Source organism: Salvelinus sp. IW2-2015, linkage group LG18 (genome assembly GCF_002910315.2).
Source record: "Salvelinus sp. IW2-2015 linkage group LG18, ASM291031v2, whole genome shotgun sequence".
NCBI classification, from domain to species: Eukaryota; Metazoa; Chordata; class Actinopteri; order Salmoniformes; family Salmonidae; genus Salvelinus; species Salvelinus sp. IW2-2015.
This window is the reverse complement of record NC_036858.1, coordinates 34836773-34863931: the sequence shown is the minus strand read 5'-3', so window position 1 is coordinate 34863931 and position 27159 is coordinate 34836773. Positions and strand designations below refer to the sequence as shown.

Here is a 27159-nt window from a genome sequence, read left to right as displayed (position 1 = left end):
TGCTATGCCCTCCGACGAACCATCAAACAGGCAAAGCATCAATACAGGATTAAGATTGAATCCTACAACACCAGCTCTGACACTCGTCAGATGTGGCAGGGCTTGAAAACTATTACGGACTACAAAGGGAAACCCAGACGCGAGCTGCCCAGTGACGCGAGCCTACCAGACAAGCGAGCCTACCAGACAAGCTAAATGCCTTTTTATGCTCACTTCGAGGCAAGAAAAACTGAAGCATGTACGAGAGCACTAGCTGTTCTGGATGACTTTGTGATAACGCTCTCGGTAGCCGATGTGAGCAAGACCTTTAAACAGGTCAACATTCACGAAGCCGCTGGGCCAGACGGATTACCAGGACGTGTACTCCGAGCATGCGCTGACCAACTGGCAAGTGTCTTCACTGACATTTTCAAACTCTCCCTGACCGAGTCTGTAATACCTACATGTTTCAAGCAGACCACCATAGTCCCTGTGCCTAATGAAGCGAAGGTAACCTGCCTAAATGATTACCACCTCGTGGCACTCACGTCGGCAGCCATGAAGTGCTTTGAAAGGCTGGTCATGGCACACATAAACAGCATCCTCCCGGACACCCTAGATCCACTCCAATTCGCATACCGCTCCAACAGATCCACAGATGACGCGATCTCAATCGCACTCCACACTGCCCTTTCTCACCTGGACAAAAGGAACACCTATGTGAGAATGCTGTTCATTTACTACAGCTCAGCGTTCAACACCATAGTGCCCACAAAGCTCATCATGAAGCTAAGGACTCTGGGACTAAACACCTCCCTCTGCAACTGAATCCTGGACTTCCTGACGGGCTGCCCCCAAGTGGTAAGAGTAGGCAACAACACGTCTGCCATGCTGATCCTTAACACTGGGGCCCCTCAGGGGTGTGTACTTTAAGTTTGCTGACGACACAAAAGTGGTAGGCCTGATCACCAACAGCAATGAGACGGCCTATAGGGAGGAGGTCAGAGACCTGGCAGTGTGGTGCCAGGACAACAACCTCTCCCTCGGTGTGAGCAAGACTAAGGAGCTGATCGTGGACTACAGGAAAAGGAGGGCCAAACAGGCCCCCATTTAACATTGACGGGGCTGTAGTGGAGCGGGTCGAGAGTTTCAAGTTCCTTGTTTTTCATGTCACCAACGAATTATCATGGTCCAAACATACCAAGACAGTTGTGAAGAGGGCACGACAATGCGTTTTCCCCCTCAGGAGACTGAAAAGATTTGGCATGGGTCCCCAGATCCTCAAAGTTCCACAGCTGCACCATCAAGAGCATCTTTACTGGTTGCATCATCGCCAGGTATGGCAACTGCTCGGCATCTGGCCGTAAGGCGCTACAGAGGGTAGTGCGAACGGCCCAATACTTCACTGGGGCCAAGCTTCCTGCCATCCAGGACCTATATAATAGGCGCGTCAGAGGAAAGCCCATAAAATTGTCAGAGACTCCAGTCACCCAAGTTATAGAATGTTTTCTCTGCTACCGCACGGCAAGCGGTACCGGAACAAAGCGAGGTCCATACAGAAATGGTTTGCCGAGATCGGAGTGGAAGAACTTAACTTAACTGGCCTGAACAGAGCTCTAACCTCAACCCCATCGAACACCTTTGGGATGAATTGGAACGCTGACTGCGAGCCAGGCCTAATAGCCCAACATCAGTGGCCGACCTCACTAATGCTCTTGTGGCTGAATGGAAGCAATCCCAGCAGCAATGTTCCAACATCTAATGGAATTCCTTCCCAGAAGAGTGGAGGCTATTATAGCAGAAACTCCATATTAATGCCCATGATTTTAGAATACAATGTTTGACGAGCAAGTGTCCACATACTTATTTGGTCATGTAGTGTATTTTATGACGTTTCCACCGGATCAGAGCATTACATTTTTTCCTCCTTTCATGCTGAGTGGTTATCGAAAGGAAGAGAACTGGAAAGATTTTTCAAATAGGCTAAATTGAGGAACTGTTGTAATTCTTAATGGATGTAAAAACAGACTTTGTCGGTGAGTTAAGACAATCAGGAAATAGTATTAGATCACCAAATGGGCACACTTATAGACCTACACTTGCGTGCAGGCTTGGTAGCCTCGTCCTACTTCTATATGCGTAATCAGGTGTGTGTCCTAAGTCAAGATTGACAGGAGTTCTCCAAACAAAAACTCGGAAATGGAATGAACCAAAACTTTTTTTTCTCACAAGTGTAGCCTAGGGTGTGCTCTCTGCAAAGAACGTGTCCACTCCTACAATGACAACGGTAAGACTGTAATAGTAATAATTTTTATAATAATATTAAATGCATAACAGAAATTACTGTAACCAAACAAACTTTGTAAATGGGAATTAACAATCCTCCGCAATGGATTAGTCCACTCAAACAGGAGTGAATCAGATGGGTGTCTCATGTGCCAGAATCTTTTTATATTCAGTGCCTAGGTTACAGCCTTATTCTAAAATTGATTTAAATTGTTATTTTTTTCTCATCAATCTCCACACAATAGCCCATAATGACAAAGTAAAAACAGGTTCCTCTACATTTAAAAAAAGGAAATATCACATTTACGTAAGTATTCAGACCCTTTACTCAGTACTTTGTTGAAGCACCTTCGGCAGCGATTACAGCCTCGAGTCTTCTTGGGTATGACGCTACAAGCTTGGCACACCTGTAGTTGGGGAGTTTCGGCCATTCTACTCTGCAGATCCTCTCAAGCTCTGTCAGGTTGGATGGGGAGCGTCACTGCACAGCTGTTTTCAGGTCTCTCCAGAGATGTTCGATGGGGTTCAAGTCCGGGCTCTGGCTGGGCCACTCAAACATATACATGTCCCTGCCGTTGAAAAACATTCCCACAGCATGATGCTGCCACAACCATGCTTCACCGTAGGGATGGTACCAGGTTTGGGCTCCCAAGTGGCGCAGCGGTTGAAGGCACTGCATCTCGGTGCTAGAGGCGTCACTACAGACACCCTGGTTTGAATCCAGGCTGTATCACAACCGGCCGTGATTGGTAGTCCCATAGGGCGGCGCACAATGGGCCCAGCGTTGTCACGGTTTGGCTGGTGTAGGCCGTCATTGTAAGTAAGAATTTGTTCTTAACTGACTTTTCTAGTTCAACGAAGGTAAAAAAAAATCCTCCAGACGTGACGCTTGACATTCAGGCCAAAGAGTTCAATCTTAGTTTCATCCGACCAGAGAATCTTGTTTCTCATGGTCTGAGTCTTTACGTGCCTTTTGGCAAACTCCACACGGGCTGTCGTGCCTTTTCCTGAGGAGTGGCTTCTTCTGGCTGAGTGCTGCAGATATGGAAGAACCTTCCAGAAGGACAACCATCTCCACAGGAATTCTAGAGCTCTTTCAGTGACCACCGGGTTATTGGTCACCTCCATGACCAAGGCCCTTCTCCCCCAATTGTGCAGTAAGGCTGGGCAGCCAGCTCTAGGAAGAGTCTTGGTGGTTCCTAACTTGGAGGCCAGTGTGTTCTTGGGGACCTTCAGTGCTGCAGAAATGTTTTGGTACCCTTCCCCAGATCTGTGCCTCGACACAATCCTGTCTCGGAGCTCTACGGACAATTCCTTCGACCTCGAGGCTTGGTTTTTGCTCTGACATGCACTGTCAACTTTGGGACCTTATATCGACAAATCGTAAATAAGATATTTATATTTTTAATACATTTCAAAAAAATAGTTTTTGCTTTGTCATTGTGGGATATTGTGTGTAGATTACTATGGAATTGTTTTGATTGAATCCATTTTAGAATAAGGCTGTAACGTTACAAAATGGCTGTAACGTAACAAAACAGTCAAAGGGTCTAATTACTTTCCGAAGGCACTTTATTTGCCACTGCTCAACGAAAAAAATATTTATCGACCAAACAATCGACCAGTCAACTAAATGGGGTCAGCCATAATGTCAACATAGAGGGTAAATGGGATTTTAAGATATTGAATTAGGAAAATGCTAGATAAAAGATCAGTGTTAGCTGTCAATTTCAAAACAAATCAAATGCTATTTGTCACATGCGCCGAATACCACAGGTGTTTACCTTACAGTGAAATGCTTACTTACAAGTCCTTAACCAACAATGCAGTTTTAAGAAAACTACCCCCCCCCCCCCACCCCAAAAAGACTGTTTAGCAGCCAGTCTTATGGCTTGGGGTTAGAAGCTGTTTAGAAGTCTCTTGGACCTAGAATTGGCACGCCGGTACTGCCTGCTGTGCAGTAGCAGAGAGTAGCAGCCCCTGTAATAGGGTTAGAGGCAGAGAATCCGAGTGGAGAGAGGGGAACCGGCCAGGCAGAGACCGTAAGGGTGGTTCATTGCTCCAGTGCCTTTCCGTTCTCCTTCACACTCCTGGGCCAGACTACACTCAATCATAGGACCTACTGAAGAGATGAGTCTCCAATAAAGACTTAAAGGTCGAGACTGAGTCTGTGTCTCTCACATCGATAGGCAAACCATTCCATAAAAATGGAGCTCTATAGGAGAAAGCCCTGCCTCCAGCTGTTTGCTTAGAAATTCTAGGGACAATTAGGAGGCCTATGTCTTGCTACCGTAGCGTATGTGTAGGTATGTACGGCAGGACCAAATCGGAAAGATGGGTAGGAGCAAGCCCATGTAATGCTTTGTAGGTTAGCAGTAAACCTTGGAATCAGCCCTAGCCTTAACAGGAAGCCAGTGTAGAGAGGCTAGCACTGGAGTAGTATAATACTTTTTTTGGGTTCTAGCCAAGATTTTAGCAGCCATGTTTCGCACTAACTGAAGTTTATTTAGTGCTTTATCCGGGTAGGTGGAAAGTAGAGCATTGCAAATCTAGAAGTGACAAAAGCATGGATACATTTTTCTGCATAATTTCTGAACAAAGTTTCTGATTTTGATATGTTGGTTAAAAGAGAGATCAGGGTCCAGAGTAACGCCGAGGTCCTTCAGTTTTATTTGAGACGACTGTACAACCATCAAGATAAATTGTCAGATTCAACAGAAGATCTCTGTGTTTCTTGGGACCTAGAACAAGCATCTCTGTTTTGTCCGAGTTTAAAAGTAGACATCTCCTTTTGTCTTGATCACGTTGAGGGAGAGGTTGTTGGTCTTGCACCACACGGTCAGGTGTCATTGTTGTTGGTGATCAGGCCAACCACTGTTGTGTCATCATCAAACTTAATGATTGTGTTGGAGTCGTGCCTGGCCGTGCTGTCATGAGTGAACAGGGAGTGCAGGAGGGGACTGAGCACGCACCCCTGAGGGGCCCCCATGTTGAGGATCAGCGTGGCAGATATTGTTACCTACCCTTTCCACCTGGGGGTGGCCTGTCAAGAAGTCCAGGATTCAGTTGCAGAGGGAGGTGTTTAGTCCCAGGGTCCTTAGCTTAGTGATGAGCTTTAAGGGCACTATGGTGTTGAACGCTGAGCTGTAGTCAATGAACAGCATTCTCACATAAATGTTCCTTTTGTCCAGTTTGGAAAGGGCAGTGTGGAGTGCAATAGAGATTGCATCACCTGTGGATCTGTTGGTGCGGTTTGCAAATTTGGAGTGGGTCTAGGGTTTCTGGGCTAATGATGGTGTTGTGAGCCATGACCAGACTTTCAAAGCATTTCATGGCTACAGACGTGAGTGCTACGGGTCGGTAGTCATTTAGGCAGGTTACCTTAGTGTTCTTAGGCACAGGGACTATGGTGGTCTGTTTGAAACATGTTGGTATTACAGACTCTGCAAGGGAGAGGTTGAAAATGTCAGTGAAGACACTTGCCAGTTGGTCAGCGCATGCTCGGAGTACACGTCCTGGTAATCCGTCTGGCCCAATGCCCTTGTTAATGTTAACCTGTTTAAAGGTCTTACTCACATTGGCTGCGAAGAGCGTACTCACATCGGCTGCGGAGAGCGTGATCACACAGTCGTCCGGAACAGCTGATGCTCTCATGTAAGTTTCAGTGTTACTTGCCTCGATGCTAGCATAGAAGTTATTTAGTTCGTCTGGTAGGATCGTGTCACTGGGCAGCTCTCGGCTGTGCTTCCTTTTGTAGTATGTAATAGTTTGCGAGCCCTGCCACATCCAACGAGCGTCGGAGCCGGTATCATATGATTCGATCTTAGTCCTTTATTGATGCTTTGCCTGTTTTGTGGTTCGTCGGAGGGCATAGCAGGATTTCCTATAAGCTTCCGGGTTAGAATCCCGCTCCTTGAAAGCGGCAGCTCTACTCTCTAGCTCAGTGTGAATGTTGCCTATAATCCATGGCTTCTGTTTGGGGTATGTACGTACAGTCACTGTGGGAATGACGTCCATCGTTGCACTTATTGATAAAGCCAGTGACTGATATGGTGTACTCTTCAATGCCATCGGAAGAATCCCAAAACATATATTCCAGTTTGTGCTAGCAAAACAGTCCTGTAGCTTTGCATCTCGTTCATCTGACCACTTTTTTATAGACCGAGTCACTGGTGCTTCCTGCTTTAATTTTTGCTTGTAAGCAGGAATCAGGAGGATACAATTATGGTCAGATTTGCCAAATGGAAGGTGAGGGAGAGCTTTGTTCGCGTCTCTGTGTGTGGAGTAAAGGTGGTCTAGAATTTTCTTTCCCTCTGGTTGCACATTTAACATGCTGATAGAGATTTAAGTTTCCCTGCTTTGACTTTTGGAGATGAGTTAGGCTCACAGAACTAGAATGAGTTATACTTTTTTTCTATTCAATATGTCTATGGTTAGGCTATCTCACATCTTCCATGTTAGATTATTATGAACAGTTACACAAAATATTATCTGGTTTAGAATGCGAGGGGCTTCAGGCTAGACATAGCATCAGGGGCCAAAAATAAAGGCATACGTGTGGTCCCAAACCGCATGATGTTCTTAATTACAATGTGTAAAGGGAGTCGCACACTGTATATACAAGCTCCCAGTAATTTATTGGGTGAACCACCAACGTTTCTGCGTCACTGTTGTGCACAGTTGGTGCTTTATCCAATAAATGACTGGAAGCTTGTATATGGAGTGTGAGACTCTTATTTAATATCATACAGTTTACTCACCGTTAGTCAGCACCTCAAATAACTATTTTGGGTGCGTTCCAGCTCATGCTTTTTATTACCTAATTACAATGAACCCATTCTTTACGGTTTAACCATCTGCCTTACTGCTGCTTTTAGCCAATGACCACACCCAATTGAGGAAGTCACAGTGCTCGGACCAAACATTTTGTGAGGGTGTCTGTGTGTATGGTCAGGGAGAGCGGGTGAGCGAGCAACAGGGGCAGGAGAACGCCATGTTCGGAGAGTGGGTTAGTGTGTGAGTAGAAGAGTGTGAGCTAGGGCGAGCCTGAGAGATGGAGAGTCAAGCTGTGAGTGACTTTCTCAGCCCCGCATTGGTTGAGGTCAGCCTTCCTGCTGTGGAGCGAGAGCAGGAAACAACCAGGGTTTGTTAGATAATCTGATCCCAGCAGGACATGGATTTCTTCCTGCCTGCCTGCCAACTGGAACCGTGGGGCTCCTGTAGACGCTCCTATAGGGTCTCCAACATTTCTTATCTATCTGTTCTCCATCTTTCCCCTACTTTTCCTCTCATCTCACCAGCTTCCTCATCTCTACATCATCCCTCCTTCATTTTTCAACTCCATATCCTCTCAATCTCTCCTTTTTATTCCCTAAAATGTTTATTTTCTCATTTTATTTTTATTTTCTCTTTCTACGTCATCTCTTCTTCTCATTGTCTTCGTTCCCTTTTCCAACCCATTCATTCTCTGAGCAAGGAAGTGCCCTTATTACTGTGTAATTATTCCTGTAATTACAATGTAACATATTACACTAATTTTTTACACACATTGATTCAGTGCGTTTTTTTTGTTTTGTGCCTTTTATATCTGTAGTCCTGTACTGTGTGGCTTTGTTTATGTGTAGGTGTCGTGAAGAAGCCGTCAATAGCAGCTTTAGCATGTGTTTTAGACTGTTGGTTGTCTCTAGTTTTATCACTGAGCCTGTATTTCTGTCACTTAAGAGAGACAATCCTGAGGATGATGACAAAGCAGAAATGCTTAACGATTGTCTGTTAATCTGTTGCTGTGGGCTAACAGCAGATCATCATCTGAAACGTAGATGTTACCCCCAATGGAAAAGCCAGAGGCCTAATGCTTCGATTGTCAAACACTGCTAAAATTTGACTTTTGTTTTCAGTTAGGCCCCAAGTTTTTTCAAGTGTAGAATCCCTCAGCAGTTATAGTCGCACTGAAATCACTAACAGTATACGACAAATGTATAATAATTTACTCATTGTCTACCTTTTTTGTGTTTTTCCAGATACAAACCCTTCTTCCCGTTCCAAGTGCAACCTTCCATTGGATCCTCCGCCTGTGACTTGGACCTCTCTGTTCAGGACTCAGGATTGGTTGAGGGTCGGCTTAGGGTCACCCTCGTTGAATGTAGCAGGTAGGATGACGCATTCTTGGTAATATGGGAGACGGGGGTGGGGTGTTATTTCCCTATGCATTACAGCAATCCTCCTTTTATCAGAGAAGATATACTATAATTATACTCATTCTAAGTCGACCCTTCCCATGTTGTATGTAGTTAGTGTTATGGTCCTAACAGGCCTATGAGACCATAAGAATGAAATGCTTTTGATCATTATAAGTAGTTTAGCGGTACTCGCAGTTTGTGTCTGCGGTCTCCACAGCTTTTCTGCACAGGGATACTATATACTTTATGCCACATACAGTATGTTCAGCACTTTTTATGCAGAATCATAAGGTAGGCCACACGCTGTGTGTATTCTAGCCTGGTTTGAGCTACTTGACAGGTTAGGATATATCTTATGGTGAAAATCACTTTTATTACATCAGTATTAAAAGGACCTAAGATGTCTGGACTATATGTTGACATTGCATTTGTCACTAGTATCTAAGCTAGGTGTTCAAGCCTGCTCTTCATAAATTATCAAGGCCTTTTATTCTCTAGCCACAGAAAGGAAATGCAGCACTAATCAACTTAACCAGTAAGGCTACATATTTACCAGGTGATTGAGTTACCGCCTGCTCAAACTAACCTAATCTGTTTGGGCGACAATGCCTACCACAGTTTCAGGCTGACTACACCGCTCACGTCGTGTGCGCGAGCGTTGCAAAATAAATTTAGACATGCATGTTATTCAATTATTGCACCCACACTGCTCGCGCGCGCCAATGAGCGTCTGCGTTGCCAAGGGCTAAAATAGAAGTCAGTTCTATTTCTGATGCAGATTGCACTGCAAGTCCTGCCTCACCCATCTCCTCATTGGTTTATAGAAGCAGCTACCCACGTGCCATCTCCTCATTGGTTACACCCACGTGGGTGACTGAAAGATGAATGAGGTCAGTGCCGGTAATGCACCTAATTTATGAAAGTTGCCAATCGCCATATAAAGTCAAGAGAAGAAAAGGCCTGGAAGGAGAAGAGATGACTAGAAACGATTTGGTTGACCATTTTATGTTTGGATTAATTGGCGGAGTAGAGGACCTTGTGCATTTCAGGTAAAATGTTAACTCTATGTTTATATCCCAGGACAAATTAGCTAGCAAGTGCAAGCTAGCTAGCTAAATTGCCATAAATGTTTAATGCTTTTCGACCTGTCCCTAAATTAATATAATTGGTTGAGTTTGTTTTGATATTTTAACCTGCGTGTCGTGATCGCATTTGGTGTGGCGGGACAAAATACATTTATGCATGATGGCGCACGCGCGCAGCTGGTTTGGTTTCTGTGTTAGAGGGCACACTTAAAAAGCAGCACTTTGTCTCGGGGTAGGTGACGTATCCCTTCACTAGTCTCCTCTCCCTTCCTAAAACACACCCACTTCTGCACTGGGCTAGGGCTGTTGCGGTGACTGTATTACCACCTCACCGACAGTCATAACCGCAGTAAAATTCTGTGTGACTGTTGAGTCATGGTAATCTCCTCTTATGCACACTGTACATGCTTTAGTAGTACCCAACTTGCTAATGGCCTAATGGCCTGGTACTCAGGGCTCTATTGTCCCTCTAACCACTCTGACATCAATGCAAATAGTTTCGAAACACAACGAAATGGAACAGTACTTTCTAAGGTGATGATTAATTCAAAACACACAGGCATATTAGGGCTTATGCAGCCGCAGAGGCTTTGAGCCGAAGCACGAAATAAAAACCTGAATTATGACTCTGCCGTTATACAATATATAACCTACATATTACGCATGGCAGAAAAACAAAAAACTAAACTGATTTTAAGATGCCTTTGGTACATAATTGGTCTAGCCTATACTCCAAAATTAAACAAATTAGAGTAATCACTTGAGTGTGGACTGTTATTTATTATTATTATTCATACCAGATGGAGTGGTTACCTTATGCTACGTTCCAAAATGTCTATCCAAATCAAATGTTATTGGTCACATACACATGGTTAGCAGATGTTCTGACCATGCAGTAATATCTAACAAGTACCCTAACAATTTCACAACATCTACCTTATACACACAAGTGTAAAGGAATGAATAACAATATGTACATATAAATATATGGATGAGCGATGGCCTTAAGGCATAGGCAAGATGCAGTAGCTGGTATAGAGTACAGTACATACATATGAGATGAGTAATGAGATGAGTAATGTAGGGTATGTAAACATTATATAAAGTGGCATTGTTTAAAGTGACTAGTGATACATTTATTACATCCACTTTTTTATTATTAAAGTGGCTAGAGATTTGAGTCAGTATGTTGGCAACAGCCACTCAATGTTAGTGATGGCTGTTAAACAGTCTGATGGCCTTGAGATAGAAGCTGTTTTTCAGTCTCTTGGTCCCTGCTTTGATGCACCTGTACTGACCTCGCCTTCTGGATGATAGCGGGGTGAACAGGCAGTGGCTCGGGTGGTTGTTGTCCTTGATGATCTTTTTTGGCCTTCCTGTGACTTTGGGTGGTGTAGGTGTCCTGGAGGGCAGGTAGTTTGCCCCCGGTGATGCATTGTGCAGACCTCACTACCCTCTGGAGAGCCTTACGGTTGTGGGCGGAGCAGTTGCCGTACCAGGCGGTGATACAGCCCGAAAGGATGCTCTCGATTGTGCATCTGTAAAAGTTTGAGTGTTTTTGGTGACAAGCCGAATTTCTTCAGCCTCCTGAGGTTGAAGAGGCACTGCTGCGCCTTCTTCACCACGCTGGCCTTGTGGGTGGACCATTTCAGTTTGTCCATCTTCTACACTACTGTCCCGTCGATGTGGATAGGGGAGTGCTCCCTCTGCTGTTTCCTGAAGTCCACGATCATCATCTTTTGTTTTGTTGACGTTGAGTGTGTGGTTATTTTCCTGACACCACACTCCGAGTGCCCTCACCTCCTCCCTATAGGCTATCTTGTCGTTGTTGGTAATCAAGCCTACCACTGTAGTGTCATCTGCAAACTTGATGATTTGAGTTGGAGGCGTGCATGGCCACGCAGTCATGGTTGAACGGTGAGTACAGGAGAGGGCTGGGAACGCACCCTTGTGGGGACCCAGTGTTGAGGATCAGCGGGGTGAAGATGTTGTTTCCTACCTTCACCATCTGGGGGGCGGCCCGTCAGGAAGTCCAGGACCCAATTGCACAGGGCGAGGTCGAGACCCATGGTGTGGTGTTAAATGCTGAGCTGTAATCGATGAACAGCATTCTTACATAGGTATTCCTCTTATCTAGATGGGTTAGGGCAGTGTGATTGCAATTGCGTCGTCTGTGGACCTATTGGTGCGGTAAGCAAATTGGAGTGGGTCTAGGGTGTCAGGTAGGGTGGAGGTGATATGATCCTTGATCATATCTCAAAGCACTTCATGATGACGGAAGTGAGTGCTAGTCATTTAGCTCAGTTACCTTAGCTTTCTTGGGAACAGGAACAATGGTGGCCCTCTTGAAGCATGTGGGAACAGCAGACTGGGATAGGGATTGATTGAATATGTCCATAAACACACCAGCCAGCTGTTCTGGGCATGCTCTGAGGACGGGGCTAGGGATGCCGGCTGTGATTATAATCGAAGAGAATTCTCTTGGTAGATAATGCGGTCGGCATTTGATTGTTAGGAATTCTAGGTCAGGTGAACAAAAGGACTTGAGTTCCATTATGTTGTTATGATCACACCACGACTCGTTAATCAGGCATACACCCCCGACCTTCTTCTTACCAGAGAGATGTTTGTTTCTGTCGGCGCGTGAAGAAACCGGGTGGTTGTACCGACTCTGATAATGTATCCCGAGTGAGCCATGTTTCCGTGAAACAGAGAATGTTACAATCTCTGCTGTCTCTCTGGAAGGCAACCCTTGCTCGAATTTCGTCTACCTTGTTGTCAAGAGACTGGTCATTGGCAAGTAGTATACTCGGGACCCTGTGAGAAATGTGCTCGTCTACGGAGCCTGACCTGCCCCTTCTGCGGCGCCGTTGTTTTGGGTCGCCAACTGGGATCCGATCCATTGTCCTGGCTGGTGGTCCAAACAGAGGATCCGGGAAAGTCGTATTCCTGGTCGTAATGTTGATAAGTTGACGTTGCTCCTATATCCAATAGTTCCTAAAGCGCGCGGCCTCCATTCGTTATTCGAGTGTATACGGATGACATGTCTTTTTTTCCCATGCCCATGCTTCTGCCCGTTTGATAATGGGCCATTCTAAATTGAAAATACTTTTACATATTGGTAAAGACAAGATTAAATTGAGAACAGTCTGATGGGTGAAAATATGATCACTTGAGAGGACAGCTGTGCAGCCTGAGGCAAGGAACAGAGCGCAAGCTTTTTTTGTGACTTTCTCAAATCATCAATAGCCTATAGTCGCATCTTGCAGCCCGTATAAGTTTTGATTTCTAAGGTTTATCATTGACAACTAAAGTTGCCAAATGACTAAATCTAGCGTATATAGGACCTGTTTCAGATGATCACCTTGATTCTCAACATAGCCACTTCATATGCGCCCTCGCTCCGGGAAAAATATCCTTTCTATTTTATTCAGCTAAGTTCAATTAAATTCCTCTTACTATAATATAAAATAATGGCACTGGACTTAAAAGCATATCTTGTCAGGTAAATGAACAAGCCTACAGTCTATGGCATGGAGCATAGCCAGATAACATAATTTAGGCCAACTCATATTTTGTTCTTCTGAAATACATTTTCATCAAAATATTCCTTTAGATCTGACTAAAAGAAATAATGGATTTATTGTGATGGTGTATATTAAATTGATTTATTCTACTTTTTTTAAATGTACATGTTGGAAAGGCGTGCATCAGCGGCTTGTGTGCGTGGAGGCCTTGAGATGCTAAACATGTTTATGTTAATTAGCTGCCAATTACCGTGAGACCGGCAGACTTTTGCATGACAACCAGATGAGACAATTTCATGACCTCCACAGCCCTACTCTGGGCCAATGAAAATGTGTAAACATGCCAGCTCTGGGCCTGAGCTCTGTCTCCTCCACCCTCTCTTGACGGTGGTGTAAGCCTTTGTTTTGTTGCTTGGGTCTGGTATAGTAGTGGAGTGGCTGCAGACAGTAGGACATCCAGAATCCGCTCCTCATTAATAATGCACAATGCACAGTCCCTGCCCATTATGAGGCCAGGCCAACGCTATGGCTGGCTGGCTGGCACTCCTATCCTCACAGCTGCTGCAAATGGATATCCTATTACCTCACTTGGCCAGCCAGACATGTCTGACAATGACAACCATCCACTTCAACTTACCGTGCCCAATATTGGGTTTGTCTCTGTGAAATTCCATTGGGATTTTTGGTAGCCAAATGCTACCAAACTGCGAGGTCTTAGTTTTTGGGGAATAGGCAATGCATTTTTAAGGAATAAAAGGTTGTTGATATTCAGAGGAATATCAGAATATTCTACATAGGCCTGAAATGAACAGTGAACTGGTTCAGATGAATATTTGATCGATTGTAAATTGCAACAGGATCTCTTTAAACTGCCTATCATGTTCTTTATGTTCTCCTCTTAGTTTTGATTGGCTACTTTCTGTCTGGTTACTACCAACAGACGGTGAGAAACCTCTTTAAAATGTAATGATAGCATGCTTGCTTTTTCTTGCCTACCATGTGTCCAAAATACATCGCTAGTGAAAGTCTAAAATTCAATCTAAAAAGGGATTTCGAAGTAAAAAATGTTACTCCAAATTAATACAAAATACACATTGCATATATTTTCACACCCCAGAGTTAATACTTGGTGGAAGAAGCTTTGGCAGTAATTCAACTGTGACTCATTTTGAATAAGATTTTGCCAACTTTGCACAACTCTTACAGCAACTATAGTTTTTGTCAATATTGCTCAAGCTCAATCAATTTGGTTGGGAATCATTGATGGACAGCACTATTCAAACGTTGACTTTGGTGTTAAAATGTGTGTAATTCTCCCGCTGAAAAATAGGAAAACCTACAGCAGTCAAACTTTTTACCTGGGCTCCTTTTTAATATTTATTTAAATCCGGACCAACTCCCCAGTCCCTGCCGGTGACGAGCATATCCATAACCAGATGCTGCCACCACAATACTTGAAAATACAGAGGATCAACAACTTTGCTTTCACTCCACATTACTGGCCTGTATGACAAAGTGAAAAGAAGAAAGCTGGTGTTAAAAAATCCACTCCAAATCATCCATTCTATTTGCAACAATGCCCTTAAAGGTAAACTTAGCGAAATGACATTGCCACGAGCAGTAGGTTGTGTTGATCTGTAGGAATAAAATCCAAATGAATCCCTTTTTTTAGATGTAATTGTAAGGCATCAAAATGTGAAGACTGTGCAAGGGGTGTGTAGACTTTCACTAGGCTCTGTATGAATATAGAGTACCAGTCAAATGTTTGGAGACACCTACTCATTCACTTTTTAATTATTATTATTTTTTAAACTATTTTCTACATTGTGGAATAATATTGTTGACTTCAAAACTATGAAATAACACCTATGGAATCATGTAGTAACCAAAAAAGTGTTAAACAAATGAGAATCTATTTTATATTTGAGTTTCTTCAAAGTAGCGTAGTGGTTAGAGCGTTGGGCCAGAAACCGAAAGGTTGTCAGCTCGGTGATTTGATCTAGCAAGGTAAAAATCTGTCGTTTTGTCCCTGAACAAGGCAGTTAACCTACCTAGGCCATCATTGTAAATAAGAATTTGTTCTTAACTGACTTAAAAGTTTTTAAAAATCTATAAATAAATTACAGCTTTGTACACTTGGCATTCTCTCAACCAGCGCTTCCAACAGTCTTGAAGGAGTTCCCACATATGCTGAGCATTTGTTGGCTGCTTTTCCTTCACTCTGCATTCCAACTCATCCCAAACCATCTCAATTGGGTGGGTGATTTGTGGAGGCCAGGTCATCTGATGCAGCACTCAATCACTCTCCTTCTTGGTCAAATAGCCCTTACACAGCCTGGAGGTGTGTTGGGTCATTGTCCTGTTGAAAAACAAATGATAGTCCCACTAAGCCCAAACCAGTTGGGATGGCGTATCGCTGCAGTATTCTGTGGTAGCCATGCTGGTTAAGTCTGCCATACTGGTTAAGTCATTCTAAATAAATCACCGACAGTGTCACCAGCAAAGCACCATCACACCTCCTCCTCCATGCTTCACGGTGGGAACCACATATGCGAGATCATTCATTCATCTACTCGACATCTCACAAAGACACGGTAGTTGGAAGCAAAAATCTCATATTTGGGACTCATCAGACCAAAGGGCAGATTTCCACCGGTGTAATGTCTATTTGCTTGTGTTTCTTGACCCAAGCAAGTCTCTTCTTATTGGTGTCCTTAGTGGCCTGATTCACACAGTTTCCTCACGCAGTTGATGTTGAGATGTGTCTGTTACTTGAGCTCTGGGAAGCATTTATTTGGGCTGCAATCTGAGGTGCAGTTAATAAGTTACATCAAAGCACTTGATGATTTTTGCGACTGCTTGAAGACACTTTCAAGGTTCTTAATGTTCCGTATTGACTGACCTTCATGTCTTAAAGTAATGATAGACTGTCGTTTCTCTTTGCTTATTTGAGCTGTTCTTGCCATAATATGGACTTGGTCTTTTACCATATAGGGTTATCTTCTGTATACCACCCCTACCTTGTCACAACACAACTGATTGGCTCAAACGCATTAAGAAGGAAACAAATACATTCCAACGTGACTACCTCATGAAGTTGGTTGAGAGAATGCCAAGAGTTTGTAACGCTGTCATCAAGGCAAAGGGTGGCTACTTTGAAGAATCTCAAATTTAAAATATATATTTGTTTAACACTTTTTTTGGTTATTACTGTGTTATTTCGATGTCTTCACTATTCTACAATGTAGAAAATAGCAAAAATACATCAAAACCCTTGAATGAGTAGTTGTGTCAAACTTTGACTGGTACTATTTAAACTGTAATACATTCATTTAAAATATTCAAGAGCTTTTTTGGTAACTGATTTAAATCCAGGCCCTTGGTCGTGAACTAGTTAAGACACTGGTCAAGACAGAAGAAGGGTGTCCAAAGTTTTAGTGGTCGGCTTTTACCCAAATTCAGAGAGGAGCTCGAAGATTTATAATCAGTCAGTGGCAGTATTAAGTTATCAAGTTTGTGTAAAATGTGCTGTCTACCACCACCAGATGGAGACATAGTCAGTATATTGTTAATTCAGAATCCAGTATCCACACATCCTGTATAAATACTGAGCTTGTTGTATACAGTAATTGGGGACTCAATTCATTTAAGTAAAGGGTTTATCCAGTGGTCTAATTGAGGAAAATAAAAAAGGTTACTACTGTTTTTTTATTTGCTTTTTTAAACACTTGTCAGTTGTATTTTTATGACCTTAAAATTAAGACATTTATTTTTATTTTGAAACCATCAATTTCAGATAGGTCTACGTACTGTATATTGTAGAAATTAATCCCACAATATACAAGAAGACTCTCCTATGTATTAATTTGGACAATGAGGCAAAAACTTTTAATTTGGCTCTATACTCCAGCATTTTGGATTTGAGATGAAATGTTTCATATGAGGCGACACTACAGAATGTCACCTTTTATTTGAGGGTGTTTTATATAACTTTTTTACCGTTTAGAAATGAAAGAACTTTCTGTATCTAGTACCCACTATTTGAAGGTGTCATAAGTAGTCAAGTGTAGTATTTGGTCCCATATTCCTAGCACACAATGACTACATCAAGCTTGTGACTCAACAAAATTGTTGGATGCATTTGCAGTTTATTTTGGTTGTGTTTCAGATTATATGTTGTGCCTAATAGAACTGAATGGAAAATAATGTATTGTCTTTTTGAAGTCACTTTTATTGTAAATAAGAATATAATGTTTCTGAACACAATGTGGATATTACCATGATTACGGATAATCATGAATCAATCTTAAATAATGATGAGCGAGAAAGTTACAAATATTATACCCCCCCCAAAAAAATGTTAACCCCCTGTTATTGGTAATGGTGAGAGGTTCGCATGTCTTGGGGGTATGATCTTTTTGCGTCTAACTTTCTCATCAGTATTCAGGATTATCCATAGTTATGGTAGCATGACATTAAAGTAGAAGTGTTCAGAAACATTTTCTATTCTTATTTACAATAAAAGTGACTCCAAAATGACACCATACATTATTTGCCATTCATTTATATTGGGCACATCATAATCTGAAACACAACCAAAACAAACTGAAAATGCATCCAACAAGTTTGTGGAGTCACTCGCTTGATGTAGTCATTTTGTGCTAGGAATATGGGACCAAATACTACACATTTGACTACTTTCATACACAAGTACATTTGTAAAAAATACTTGTGACACCTTCAAATTGGGGTACTAGATACATAAAGTGCTGTAAAACAGATATGTATAAAAAATACCCTCAAATCAAAGGTGACATTCCGTACTGTCTCCTCACATGAAACATTTTATCTAAAATGTTGGAGTATAGAGACAAATTAAACGTTTTATATTCACCGTCCAAAATAAATAAGTACGGGAGTGTAAATAGCTCAACACTTCAAATGTGCAGATACTCCTGCTATACTACAGTAGTTTATGCTTTTCTTGTGTATTTTCATCACTACACCAGGGGGCAGCAATAGTCTTGACAGTGTTTTGTTTGCTTTAGTATCATTGTAACCATTGGTCAGGGGTCTCTCTGATACATCTTAGTAGCACCAGAAAACACAGTGGCATCAACAGGTTTACATACAGTAGGCTATGCACTATACATAGGGAGACCAGGAGAATCCGCAATGATGTACTGTCTAAATGAGCTTTTTCTTCTGTAATCTCTCCTTCAGGCTGTTTATCCTGGGCTCGTATGACAGAGAGACCTACGTGCACTGCACCTTTGAGCTGAGCAGCCATGAGTGGAAAGAGAAGACTCGCAGCTCCATCAAAACGGTGGGTTTCTCTTAAGATACTGTTCCCCCCTCCCCCATGTACAACAGCAGTCATCTTTCTTAAAGACCACCCGAGTGCAATGCCTATTTGTTCCGACAAAAAGCCAGAAGGCTAATGACACGTTTGATCCACCATGTTCAACAAGGGGAACCTTTTTCCTTAAGAAGAAAAACAAACAAAGTATCGTATCGGTGCTCCATGCTATTTTTGTGGTCCAAATCAATTGTCACATTTTGACAATGGTATTTAACTCTTATAGATGAGGTACGTTTGTGAAACGTTAATTTGCTAAGTACAAAACACCTAATGGTGACATTTATCGGTTTCACTCATTTTTCTACATTTTTATTCACAGATATTAACATGATAGAGACCATAGCCATTAGAGAAGAAGCATGAAAGACTTAATCTATTGATACAAATGTTTTAAGTTCGCCCATCTGAGAAGTCAATTTCCCCCAGTAACATTTTGAAAGAAAACAAATAATCAGGCCTTAGAGCAAACCTTTTCTAATTGCAGCAATTCAGAGATATTAGCATTTTCACATGGGGGTTGTTCGGAAGTAACGACTAACGACCATTTGAGACTGAAATGTCAAGTCTAGGCTAATTGCTGACTCCACCGCTCACACATCCCAACGCTGCTTCTTTCTGTGTGTAAAACTGCCATTTGTATTGGCTCAAAGTTAATTTTAGTTTCATTCAAGAGGTAATTTCTCTGAACATTTATTTCATATTCATTGTAATTAAAGGAGCAGCTTCCATCCTGTCCAGCAGGGGGCAATGCCACTAACATTTGTTCTTCGCTACGTCTCTTCCAATAAATGTCTCAGTAATCCTTATTTACTGAGTATCCTCTCAGTAAGCCATGCTTTTTAGCATGACATAATCTGTAAATTACAGTTGTGTGCGTGCGTGTGTGTGATGTTCATTGGCTCCCTCTTCAAACATCTCCATTTTTTTTAACCTACATTAATTTGAGAGTGAGACCTAATTTTATCTCTACCATTACATTTTCCCATATTAAGCTTGTTTGAGTTTCACGCTTTGCTTCAGTGTGTTTTCTTTTTGTTGCTCTGTAGCCTACAGTGCATTCAGAAAGTATTCAGACTTTTTCCACATTTTGTTGTCACAGCCTTATTCTAAAATTGATTTTAAAAATTCCCTCATCAATCTACACATACACCATTATGACTTTTTTTTGTGTATTTTTTAAAAACATTTTAGCAAATGTATTAAACATTTTAAAACTGATATGACATTGACTGGGGCACTCAAGCCATACAGAGACTTGTCCCGAAGCCACTCCTGTGTTGTCTTGGCTGTGTGCTAAGGGTCGTTGTCCTGTTGGAAGGTGAACCTTCACCCCAGTCTGAGGTCCTGATGACTCCGGAGCAAGTTTTCATCAATGATCTCTCTGTACTTAACTCCGTTCATCTTTCCCTTGATCCTGAATCTCTCCCAGTCCCTGCCTCCCAGTCCCCACAGCATGATGCCAACACCATGCTTCATCATGGGGATGGTGCCAGGTTTCCTCCAGACGTGACGCTTGGCATTCAGGCCAGAGAGTTCAATCTTGGTTTCATCAGACCAGAGAATCTTGTTTCTTGTGGTCTGCGAGTCCATTAGGTGCCTTTTTTGGCAAAGTCCAAGCGGGCTGTCATGTGCCTTTTACTGAGGAGTGGCTTCCGTCTGGCCACTCTACCATAAAGGCCTGACTCCACAGAAGAACTCTGGACCATTGGGTTCTTGGACACCTCCCTGACCAAGGCCCTTCTCCCCCGATTGCTCAGTTTGGCCAGGCGGCCAGCTCTAGGAAGAGTCTTGGTGGTTCTAAACTTATTATATTTAAGAATGATGGAGTCCACTGTGTTCTTGGGGACCTTCAATGCTGCAGACATTTTTTGGTACCCTTCCCCAGATCTACGAACATATCCTTCGACCTCATGTCTTGGTTTTTGCTCTGACATTCACTGTCAACTGTGTGATCTTATATAGACAAGTGTACAATCAATTGAATTTACCACAGGTGGACTCCAATCAAGTTGTAGAAACATCTGAAGGATGATCAATGGAAACAGGATGCACCTGAGCTCAATTTCTAGTCTCATAGCAAAGGGTCTGAATAGTTACACTTAAGGTGTGTTTATTTATTTTTATACGTTTGCAAAAATGTCAACCTGTTTTTGCTTTGTCATTATGGGTTATTGTGTGTACATTGATGAGGGAAAACAATCTATTTCAGATTAAGGCTGTAACAAAATGTGGAAAAGTCTAAGGGTCTGAATACTTTCTGAATGCACTGTATGTGTAATAGTGCAAGTGATAGCCGAAGGCAGTAGCCATTTGTAAAAGCTATGAATCACAGACGTGCTACAACACATTTTCCTCAAACATCCCTTCCACTGTAAAACCTCAACTGCAGCCGCTGAGGTAAAAGTGTTCAACTTGCCCGGTGCGTCCCTCTAATGGCTCCTCTACAGGCAGATCGGTTGCCAGCCCTCCATTAATATGCAACCTAGAGATGCAGATGCTAAGTGGCATTTAGGCTGTTTTATCAGCCTCTTCCAGCTTGTGTCCCAACAGGACTCCATGCTAAGGATTAAAGGCGATACCATCTGAAAAAAGGTCACTCTCTCTCTCTTTGCATATTCCTTTGCATTTTTATTCCAAGAATGATTGCCTGAGATGAGGCCCAACTTTCCTCTGAACTGGGCTCTTTGTGTGGCACGTATGTTCATGGTTTTCATGCTATTTAACTACTTTGTCTCTCTGTCTCTCTCTCCTTGAGCAGCTCTGTCCTCAGAGTAGCATTTTTCCAGGAGAATTGGTTCAAGCTCTTAAATTATATTATTGACAGTGTTTTTCACAGCTGTCTGTAGATATTTACTTAGTGGTTTCACACAAAAGACACGCACAACACTGGTTTTCATTGGAGAGTGCTGCAAAGCCTGCTCTTGAATAACCTGTTTTCAGAAAGAAAATAGTGTTATCATTCATACTAGTTGTGTGGTCACTGTTGTAGCTTAGAGTATAGTGTAATTCTACTGGTAAATTATTGTAAACCAGGATAAGGTTTGAATGGAATTTTAAGTTTGAAAACCTAAAGTCTAAAACGTACTGAGCTATCTGCTTCCTTTTTACCTTCACCTTGACCATACTTCACCTACATCGAGTTATAGCACGGTTTGCTTTCCTAATATGGATTTTAGATGTGTTTCCCTTCCGATTGTAGACTAGAGGGAGGCTCGCTCCATTCACACTCCTTCCTGCCATCACATAATACCCAGGCATACCCCTTTTGTGTCCTCCACCCGTCTCAATATGTGTAGGGGAGAGGAAACATTGCGGACGCTTGGGTAAATTTAGCCTTTTTCCATTACCAAGCTGGGCTGGGTTTATTAGTGACAGGAGGCCTGTGGTGCCTTACGTGTTTGCACATCTGCCCCATTGATTCCATCATCAGCCATCAACTGGCCCCGAGTGCTGATGCTTTCTGACAGCCTACCAGCCAATGTGTGTGTCTGTATGTGTTTATACATATGTTTTCACATTTGTGTGTCTATCAGTCCATCTCTTTAGTACCAAAATGTTAATGGTAAATAACCAATTGATTGATTTTATTATTTTTTCTTTTTTACATGGTTCTTCTGTTGTCCAAATGTGCCTGAAGGTGTGTGCTTAGATTAGAAAGTGATTGACTGAATGGCTATTTCTAAGAACTGATGTCTAGTTCTCCTCAATGACAAAGGATGTCCGGGTTCAGCACCACACACACACACACACACACACACACACACACACACACACACACACACACACACACACANNNNTTTTTCCTACACATGAAGGGAAAGGCACTGCTCTGTCGATAGGATCACCTCACCCCAGTGGTTAGGAGGTCATGACACTGCGAAAGAACACAGCGTTTCTCACCACAGAGCAGTCCACCTCTACATCTCTCTCACTCTCGCCATCATCATTGCTGTTGGTCATGGGAATGACATTTACATTTACATTTAAGTCATTTAGCAGACGCTCTTATCCAGAGCGACTTACAAATTGGTGCATTCACCTTATGAAATCCAGTGGAACAACCACTTTACAATAGTGCATCTAACTCTTTTAAGGGGGAGGGGTGGGGTTAGGAGGATTACTTTATCCTAGGTATTCCTTAAAGAGGTGGGGTTTCAGGTGTCTCCGGAAGGTGGTGATTGACTCCGCTGACCTGGCGTCGTGAGGGAGGCAGACACAGGCAGACAATGTCTGTGGCTGGAGTTAGGAGCTGTCTCTGAGTTTCACTCTCTTCAGCTGGCCGGAGACTAGTGAGTCTGTCTGTACACAGTTAGGCGTAGTACTGTGCACTCACAGCTTGTTCAGAGGAGTTCCCCACAGACTGAGTGTCAAAAACAAGACAAGATGTAAAGGTGCTCACTGGGCATCCTTAATTCCTGTGACCTAGAGAGCTTGCTTGCTTTTATTTCCTTGAGATTTTGTTTATTTTATTCTGCATGTTTCTGTCCCTCCCCATCTTTCATGAATAATCAATAAGACATTTCCTCACTTTTCACTGTAAAGGCGTCTGTCTGCATACTAGGTTTGGTTTGCTCCTAGCAGAACTCTGCTGAAGTGAATGTCTGTACGCCTCACATACTCCCTTAAAAGACCGCTTGAAAAATGAGGAAAAATAGGCAATAGTACTGTTTGTCCCCCTTGAGATGCCGTAGCCAGTATACACTTCCTCAAAATAGTCTGAATTCATCTAAGACAGGGGTGCCCAGACTTTAGTTATGTAGGATCTACTTTTCTGCTGCCTCCAAAAAGGCCTCTCTTAGCATTTCTCCATCCTGGAACGGTTTATTGTGCTTTGCTAGTATGTGACTCACCCGGAATGATGGAATCGTGGCTGCCTTTGATTTTGAGCTGGGCCTTGTAAAGATCGATTGTTGGGCAGCTAGTTGAGACTTCAACTTTTACTTTTCTCTTACGTAGTTCACTTTGAGCTGGAAAGTCACTTTCATATTTCTTGTGAACAGTTTTGAAATGCCTCTCGACATTTCCCTTCTTAGCAAGAGCTATGTTTGAATAGCAGATCAGACACACACATTTTGAATTTGTTGTGGCAAAAAAAATCATCTTCCTCCCACTCACTGTGAAAGTGGAAAATTTTCGATTTCTTGCTGCTTGGTCCAGCATTCATATTAAAAACGGAACCTCAACTTCATAGAAAAAAACATAGTAAAATAACAACTACCACTGGAATAACAAAGAATATTCTGTTACAAGTCTCGCAAGCGTGGACATGTAAACGTACTAACTTCAGACGGTTGCTATGGTAGCTACAGTTTGGAAATGAAATGTAGCAGCTGTAGTGCCGCGGGTTGGTCCAATTTTATGTGAATTATGCAGTTAAAAACTTATTGGGGGGGGCGGTGCAGTAATATTCGAGAAAGAAGCTAACCTGTAAGCAAAGCATATGGTGCTTCAGAACAGTGGACCTCATTATTTTTAAGCAGACTCGATGGTAACGCTGTGAATTGCCAAAATATCTCATTTTTTTGTGCATACATTTTGAAACTTTTATGAGGTCTACTAGAAAGAAGTTTGCAATTGACGGGTCGACCGCGATCAACGTCCTGGACAATAATGATCTAAGATATCTCAAGAAATCTGTCATTTTGTTTGTTTTTTCAGAGTAGGTCTTAGTCACACAGTTTACCTCTAACTAAGATGTTTGGTGCAGTATTTCTCAATTTAAGAAATGTGCATGAAAACGAGTCTTCCCTCCCATCCTTGAATGACAACGCACTTAATTGAAGAATCCCTACTGTTGACCAATCGCTGACGAACGGGCGGAGACTTCGGCTACCGAACTGCGGCTAGCCTCAAGAAAAATGTGTCCGCCCAAACAGTCCAAAAAACCCTTGCCAAAGACCAAAACGAACAAATAACATCACAAAATGCCATCATAAAAGATGCACAAACTGTTTCGGATGGGATGCATGCGGACGCCTTAAGAACTGTAATTTTAGTGCATCCTGTTTTCACAAAGGATCCTCTCATTTTGCCAGTTCACCTGGAACAACTCCATGTGTACGTCTCTGCAGTCTGGCCTTCAGCATCTCACCAGTGCTGGTTCGGAGCGATAGAAAGGGAGCACTTCCTGTGTCCATTGGTGTCATCAGAGATACTCTGACGCACCTCTTCACTCCCCACTGTTTGATGTTCCACTCCAGCGTGTGTGCGTTCCGGTGTCTTTTAATCCACCTTGTGCATGGCTCGCACTGACGGCTGATGAAAGGCAGTCAATAGACAGGTATTTCTCCCTCCCTTTCACCTCACCTGCCCCTGCTCATTCTGCCCTGCAAAGATGAGGTTCATTCAGGCGATGGGCTGCACACAACCCCAAACTCCACCATACAGGTCAGGTATACATACACAGTGCACTTACTGGCTCCTTTGTTGTGTGGCAGAGCTATAAAGCTCTTCTCTTGAGGCAAATGTTTGATTTACATGTAGAGGAAGTGAAAAAGTAGATGGTTTATCAGGTATTTTTTTAGTTGCTTTCATCGTGTTGGTGTAGCTATTCAATTCCCTGAGGTACAGTGATAATATACAGTGGTTGCGCCACTGAAAGTTTTGTGATTATGCTGCGGGACTTAGGTAATTTGTGGTTTAGTACGGTACCCTGCGTCACTACTTCATTGCTCCAGACCAGCGCAAGGGGGAGTTAGAGCACTGATAATGCTTTTGGGTCCTACTGTGTCTCTGACAATGAATGGGCGACATAAACCTAAATAGAAACTGATAATTGTGCACGACTTCAGCATTACTTACTAAAACTGTTCTTACACTAAGGTTTTTATTATTTTATTTTGTTAGGATTATTTTGCTCTTACTGTAGTAGTGTAGGCCACTCCCGACCGTTCATGTTATACAGCGCTTGAGTGGCACAACCGTCTAAGACACTGCATTGCAGTGCAAGCTGTGTTGCTACAGATGCTGGTTCAATACCCGTGCCGGCATTGACTGGGAGACCCCTGAGATGACTGTAGGTTTTTGGTTTCTCTCCCTCTAAAAACAGAAATAAATGATTCTAAATAACAAACTGGCTTTATTTACAAATTAGTATTGATGTCTCACCCCATGTTCAACAATGGGCTTTTTCTCGCTCATTTTATGTTATTTGAATACAAAATCATCTCCAAAATATATTTTTTTAAACAAAGCTATTATTATTAATTTAGAATTATATAAAAGCCCGTTGGATATTCTCACAGATATATTATTAACCCTATTATTAGCAGGACAATATATATTGGTCATGGCTCCCGAGTGGCGCACAATGGGATTGCCTTGCAGTTCTCCAGCTGTATCCACTGAAAGCATGCGAGGTTCAAGGCACGGGGCAGGGGGCACGGGATGGGCCGCAGAGCCGCGCACAGAAGACCGACCTAGCCCATGGGGAAGGAAGGAAGGGGGGGGGGTGGACCCCCACCTCGCCACACTGGCAACACTTTGAGGCATTGCACTAATAATGGCGCTGACTAGGGAAACATTCTTAGTGCCAGTCTGCACGTTCAACCTAAAACAATGTAACTAATAATGGCATCTTTATGCTTTCGTTAATAAAATAATTAGAGAAATACTCTTTCAAAATGCCGATGTTTATTTAGTAATTTAACGAATTACTATGGGAATAAATCTCACTGAATTACAGAAATATCCTCCAATCCTCTTTGTAATTATTGGCGGAGAGAAGTAATATTTTTCGATATACTGTAGGCCTACCGTAGGTGACATGAGTCTCACTAGTGTTGAGTAATGTGCTGTTAAAAGTGGTGTAGGTCTTATTTATTTAAAGAGCATATTGAAATTAGAAGCAAAAGCATCCAACTATTTCAGCACTGTTTTGCGCTGCTCTGAGACAAGCATGGGGACTGTTTTTGATAAATCAATGACTTTTTTATTTTCCACTGAATTTCCGTTTGGGTATTGGTTAGACTAGAATTAGAAAATTAGGGTATAAAAATGTTATGCTCTCAGTGTAACCTTTATTTAACTAGGCAAGTCAGTTAAGAACAAATTCTTATTTACAAGGACAGCCTACTCCTTCCTCGCCGTCGGGGAATTGAACCCTGGTCTCCCGCATGCCCTCACGACACTGGGATTCTTTAGCTAAATAGCCCAGTACTGTACTCCCGACCGTCACGTTGTACAGCGCCATATTTTCCGTTCCATCCTAACAGAAACCCCAAGTTTTTTTGGTTTTTCTTGGAATAGAAACACCATAATATGAATCAAATGAATTAAGCAACATTTCTTAAAATTGGTCCCGTATACTATGTTCTTACAAAAAAGGTTTTTAATTCTCTAGTACAGCCACTATTGAAGGCTATCAAATGCTTCTCAAAGATGATAAATAACGTTCCATAGAATTCTGCGGCACCATGCAAGCTGCGCCGCAGTACGCTGCAACTTTTAAAGGACGAACCACTGTAGGTAACCTGTCAGTGGACAAAAATGCCTTTGACACATATTAATGGTTCGAAAATGTGGAAAATGTATTGACATGCATCAACGCTCTCAAAAGCCAGTAAAATACTTTTGTTTCTTAACCCAGTGGGGATAGTTGATGATCTAACCATTGGAGACAGCGGTCACCTCAATATCTGTTACATGGCAAACAAATTGACTGCCAGATTGTGTGACACTTATCAGCGCCTTCCTCCTAGGTGTGGCCAATAAATGGCCCACTATAATTCTGTTTACAGCTG

The 27159-nt window shown here is 42.5% G+C and overlaps 1 protein-coding gene across 1 annotated transcript in view; it reads left to right on the top strand.

Annotated features, from left to right (window-relative positions):
• Window positions 1-27159, top strand: part of LOC111978702 (PDZ domain-containing protein 8-like) — a 65233-nt gene that overhangs the window by 17695 nt on the left and 20379 nt on the right. Inside the window, exons 2-3 of the mRNA XM_024008913.3 lie at window positions 8286-8414; window positions 18280-18382. Of these exons, the coding sequence (XP_023864681.1) occupies window positions 8286-8414; window positions 18280-18382 (232 nt within the window). The remainder of the gene's footprint in view (window positions 1-8285; window positions 8415-18279; window positions 18383-27159) is intronic.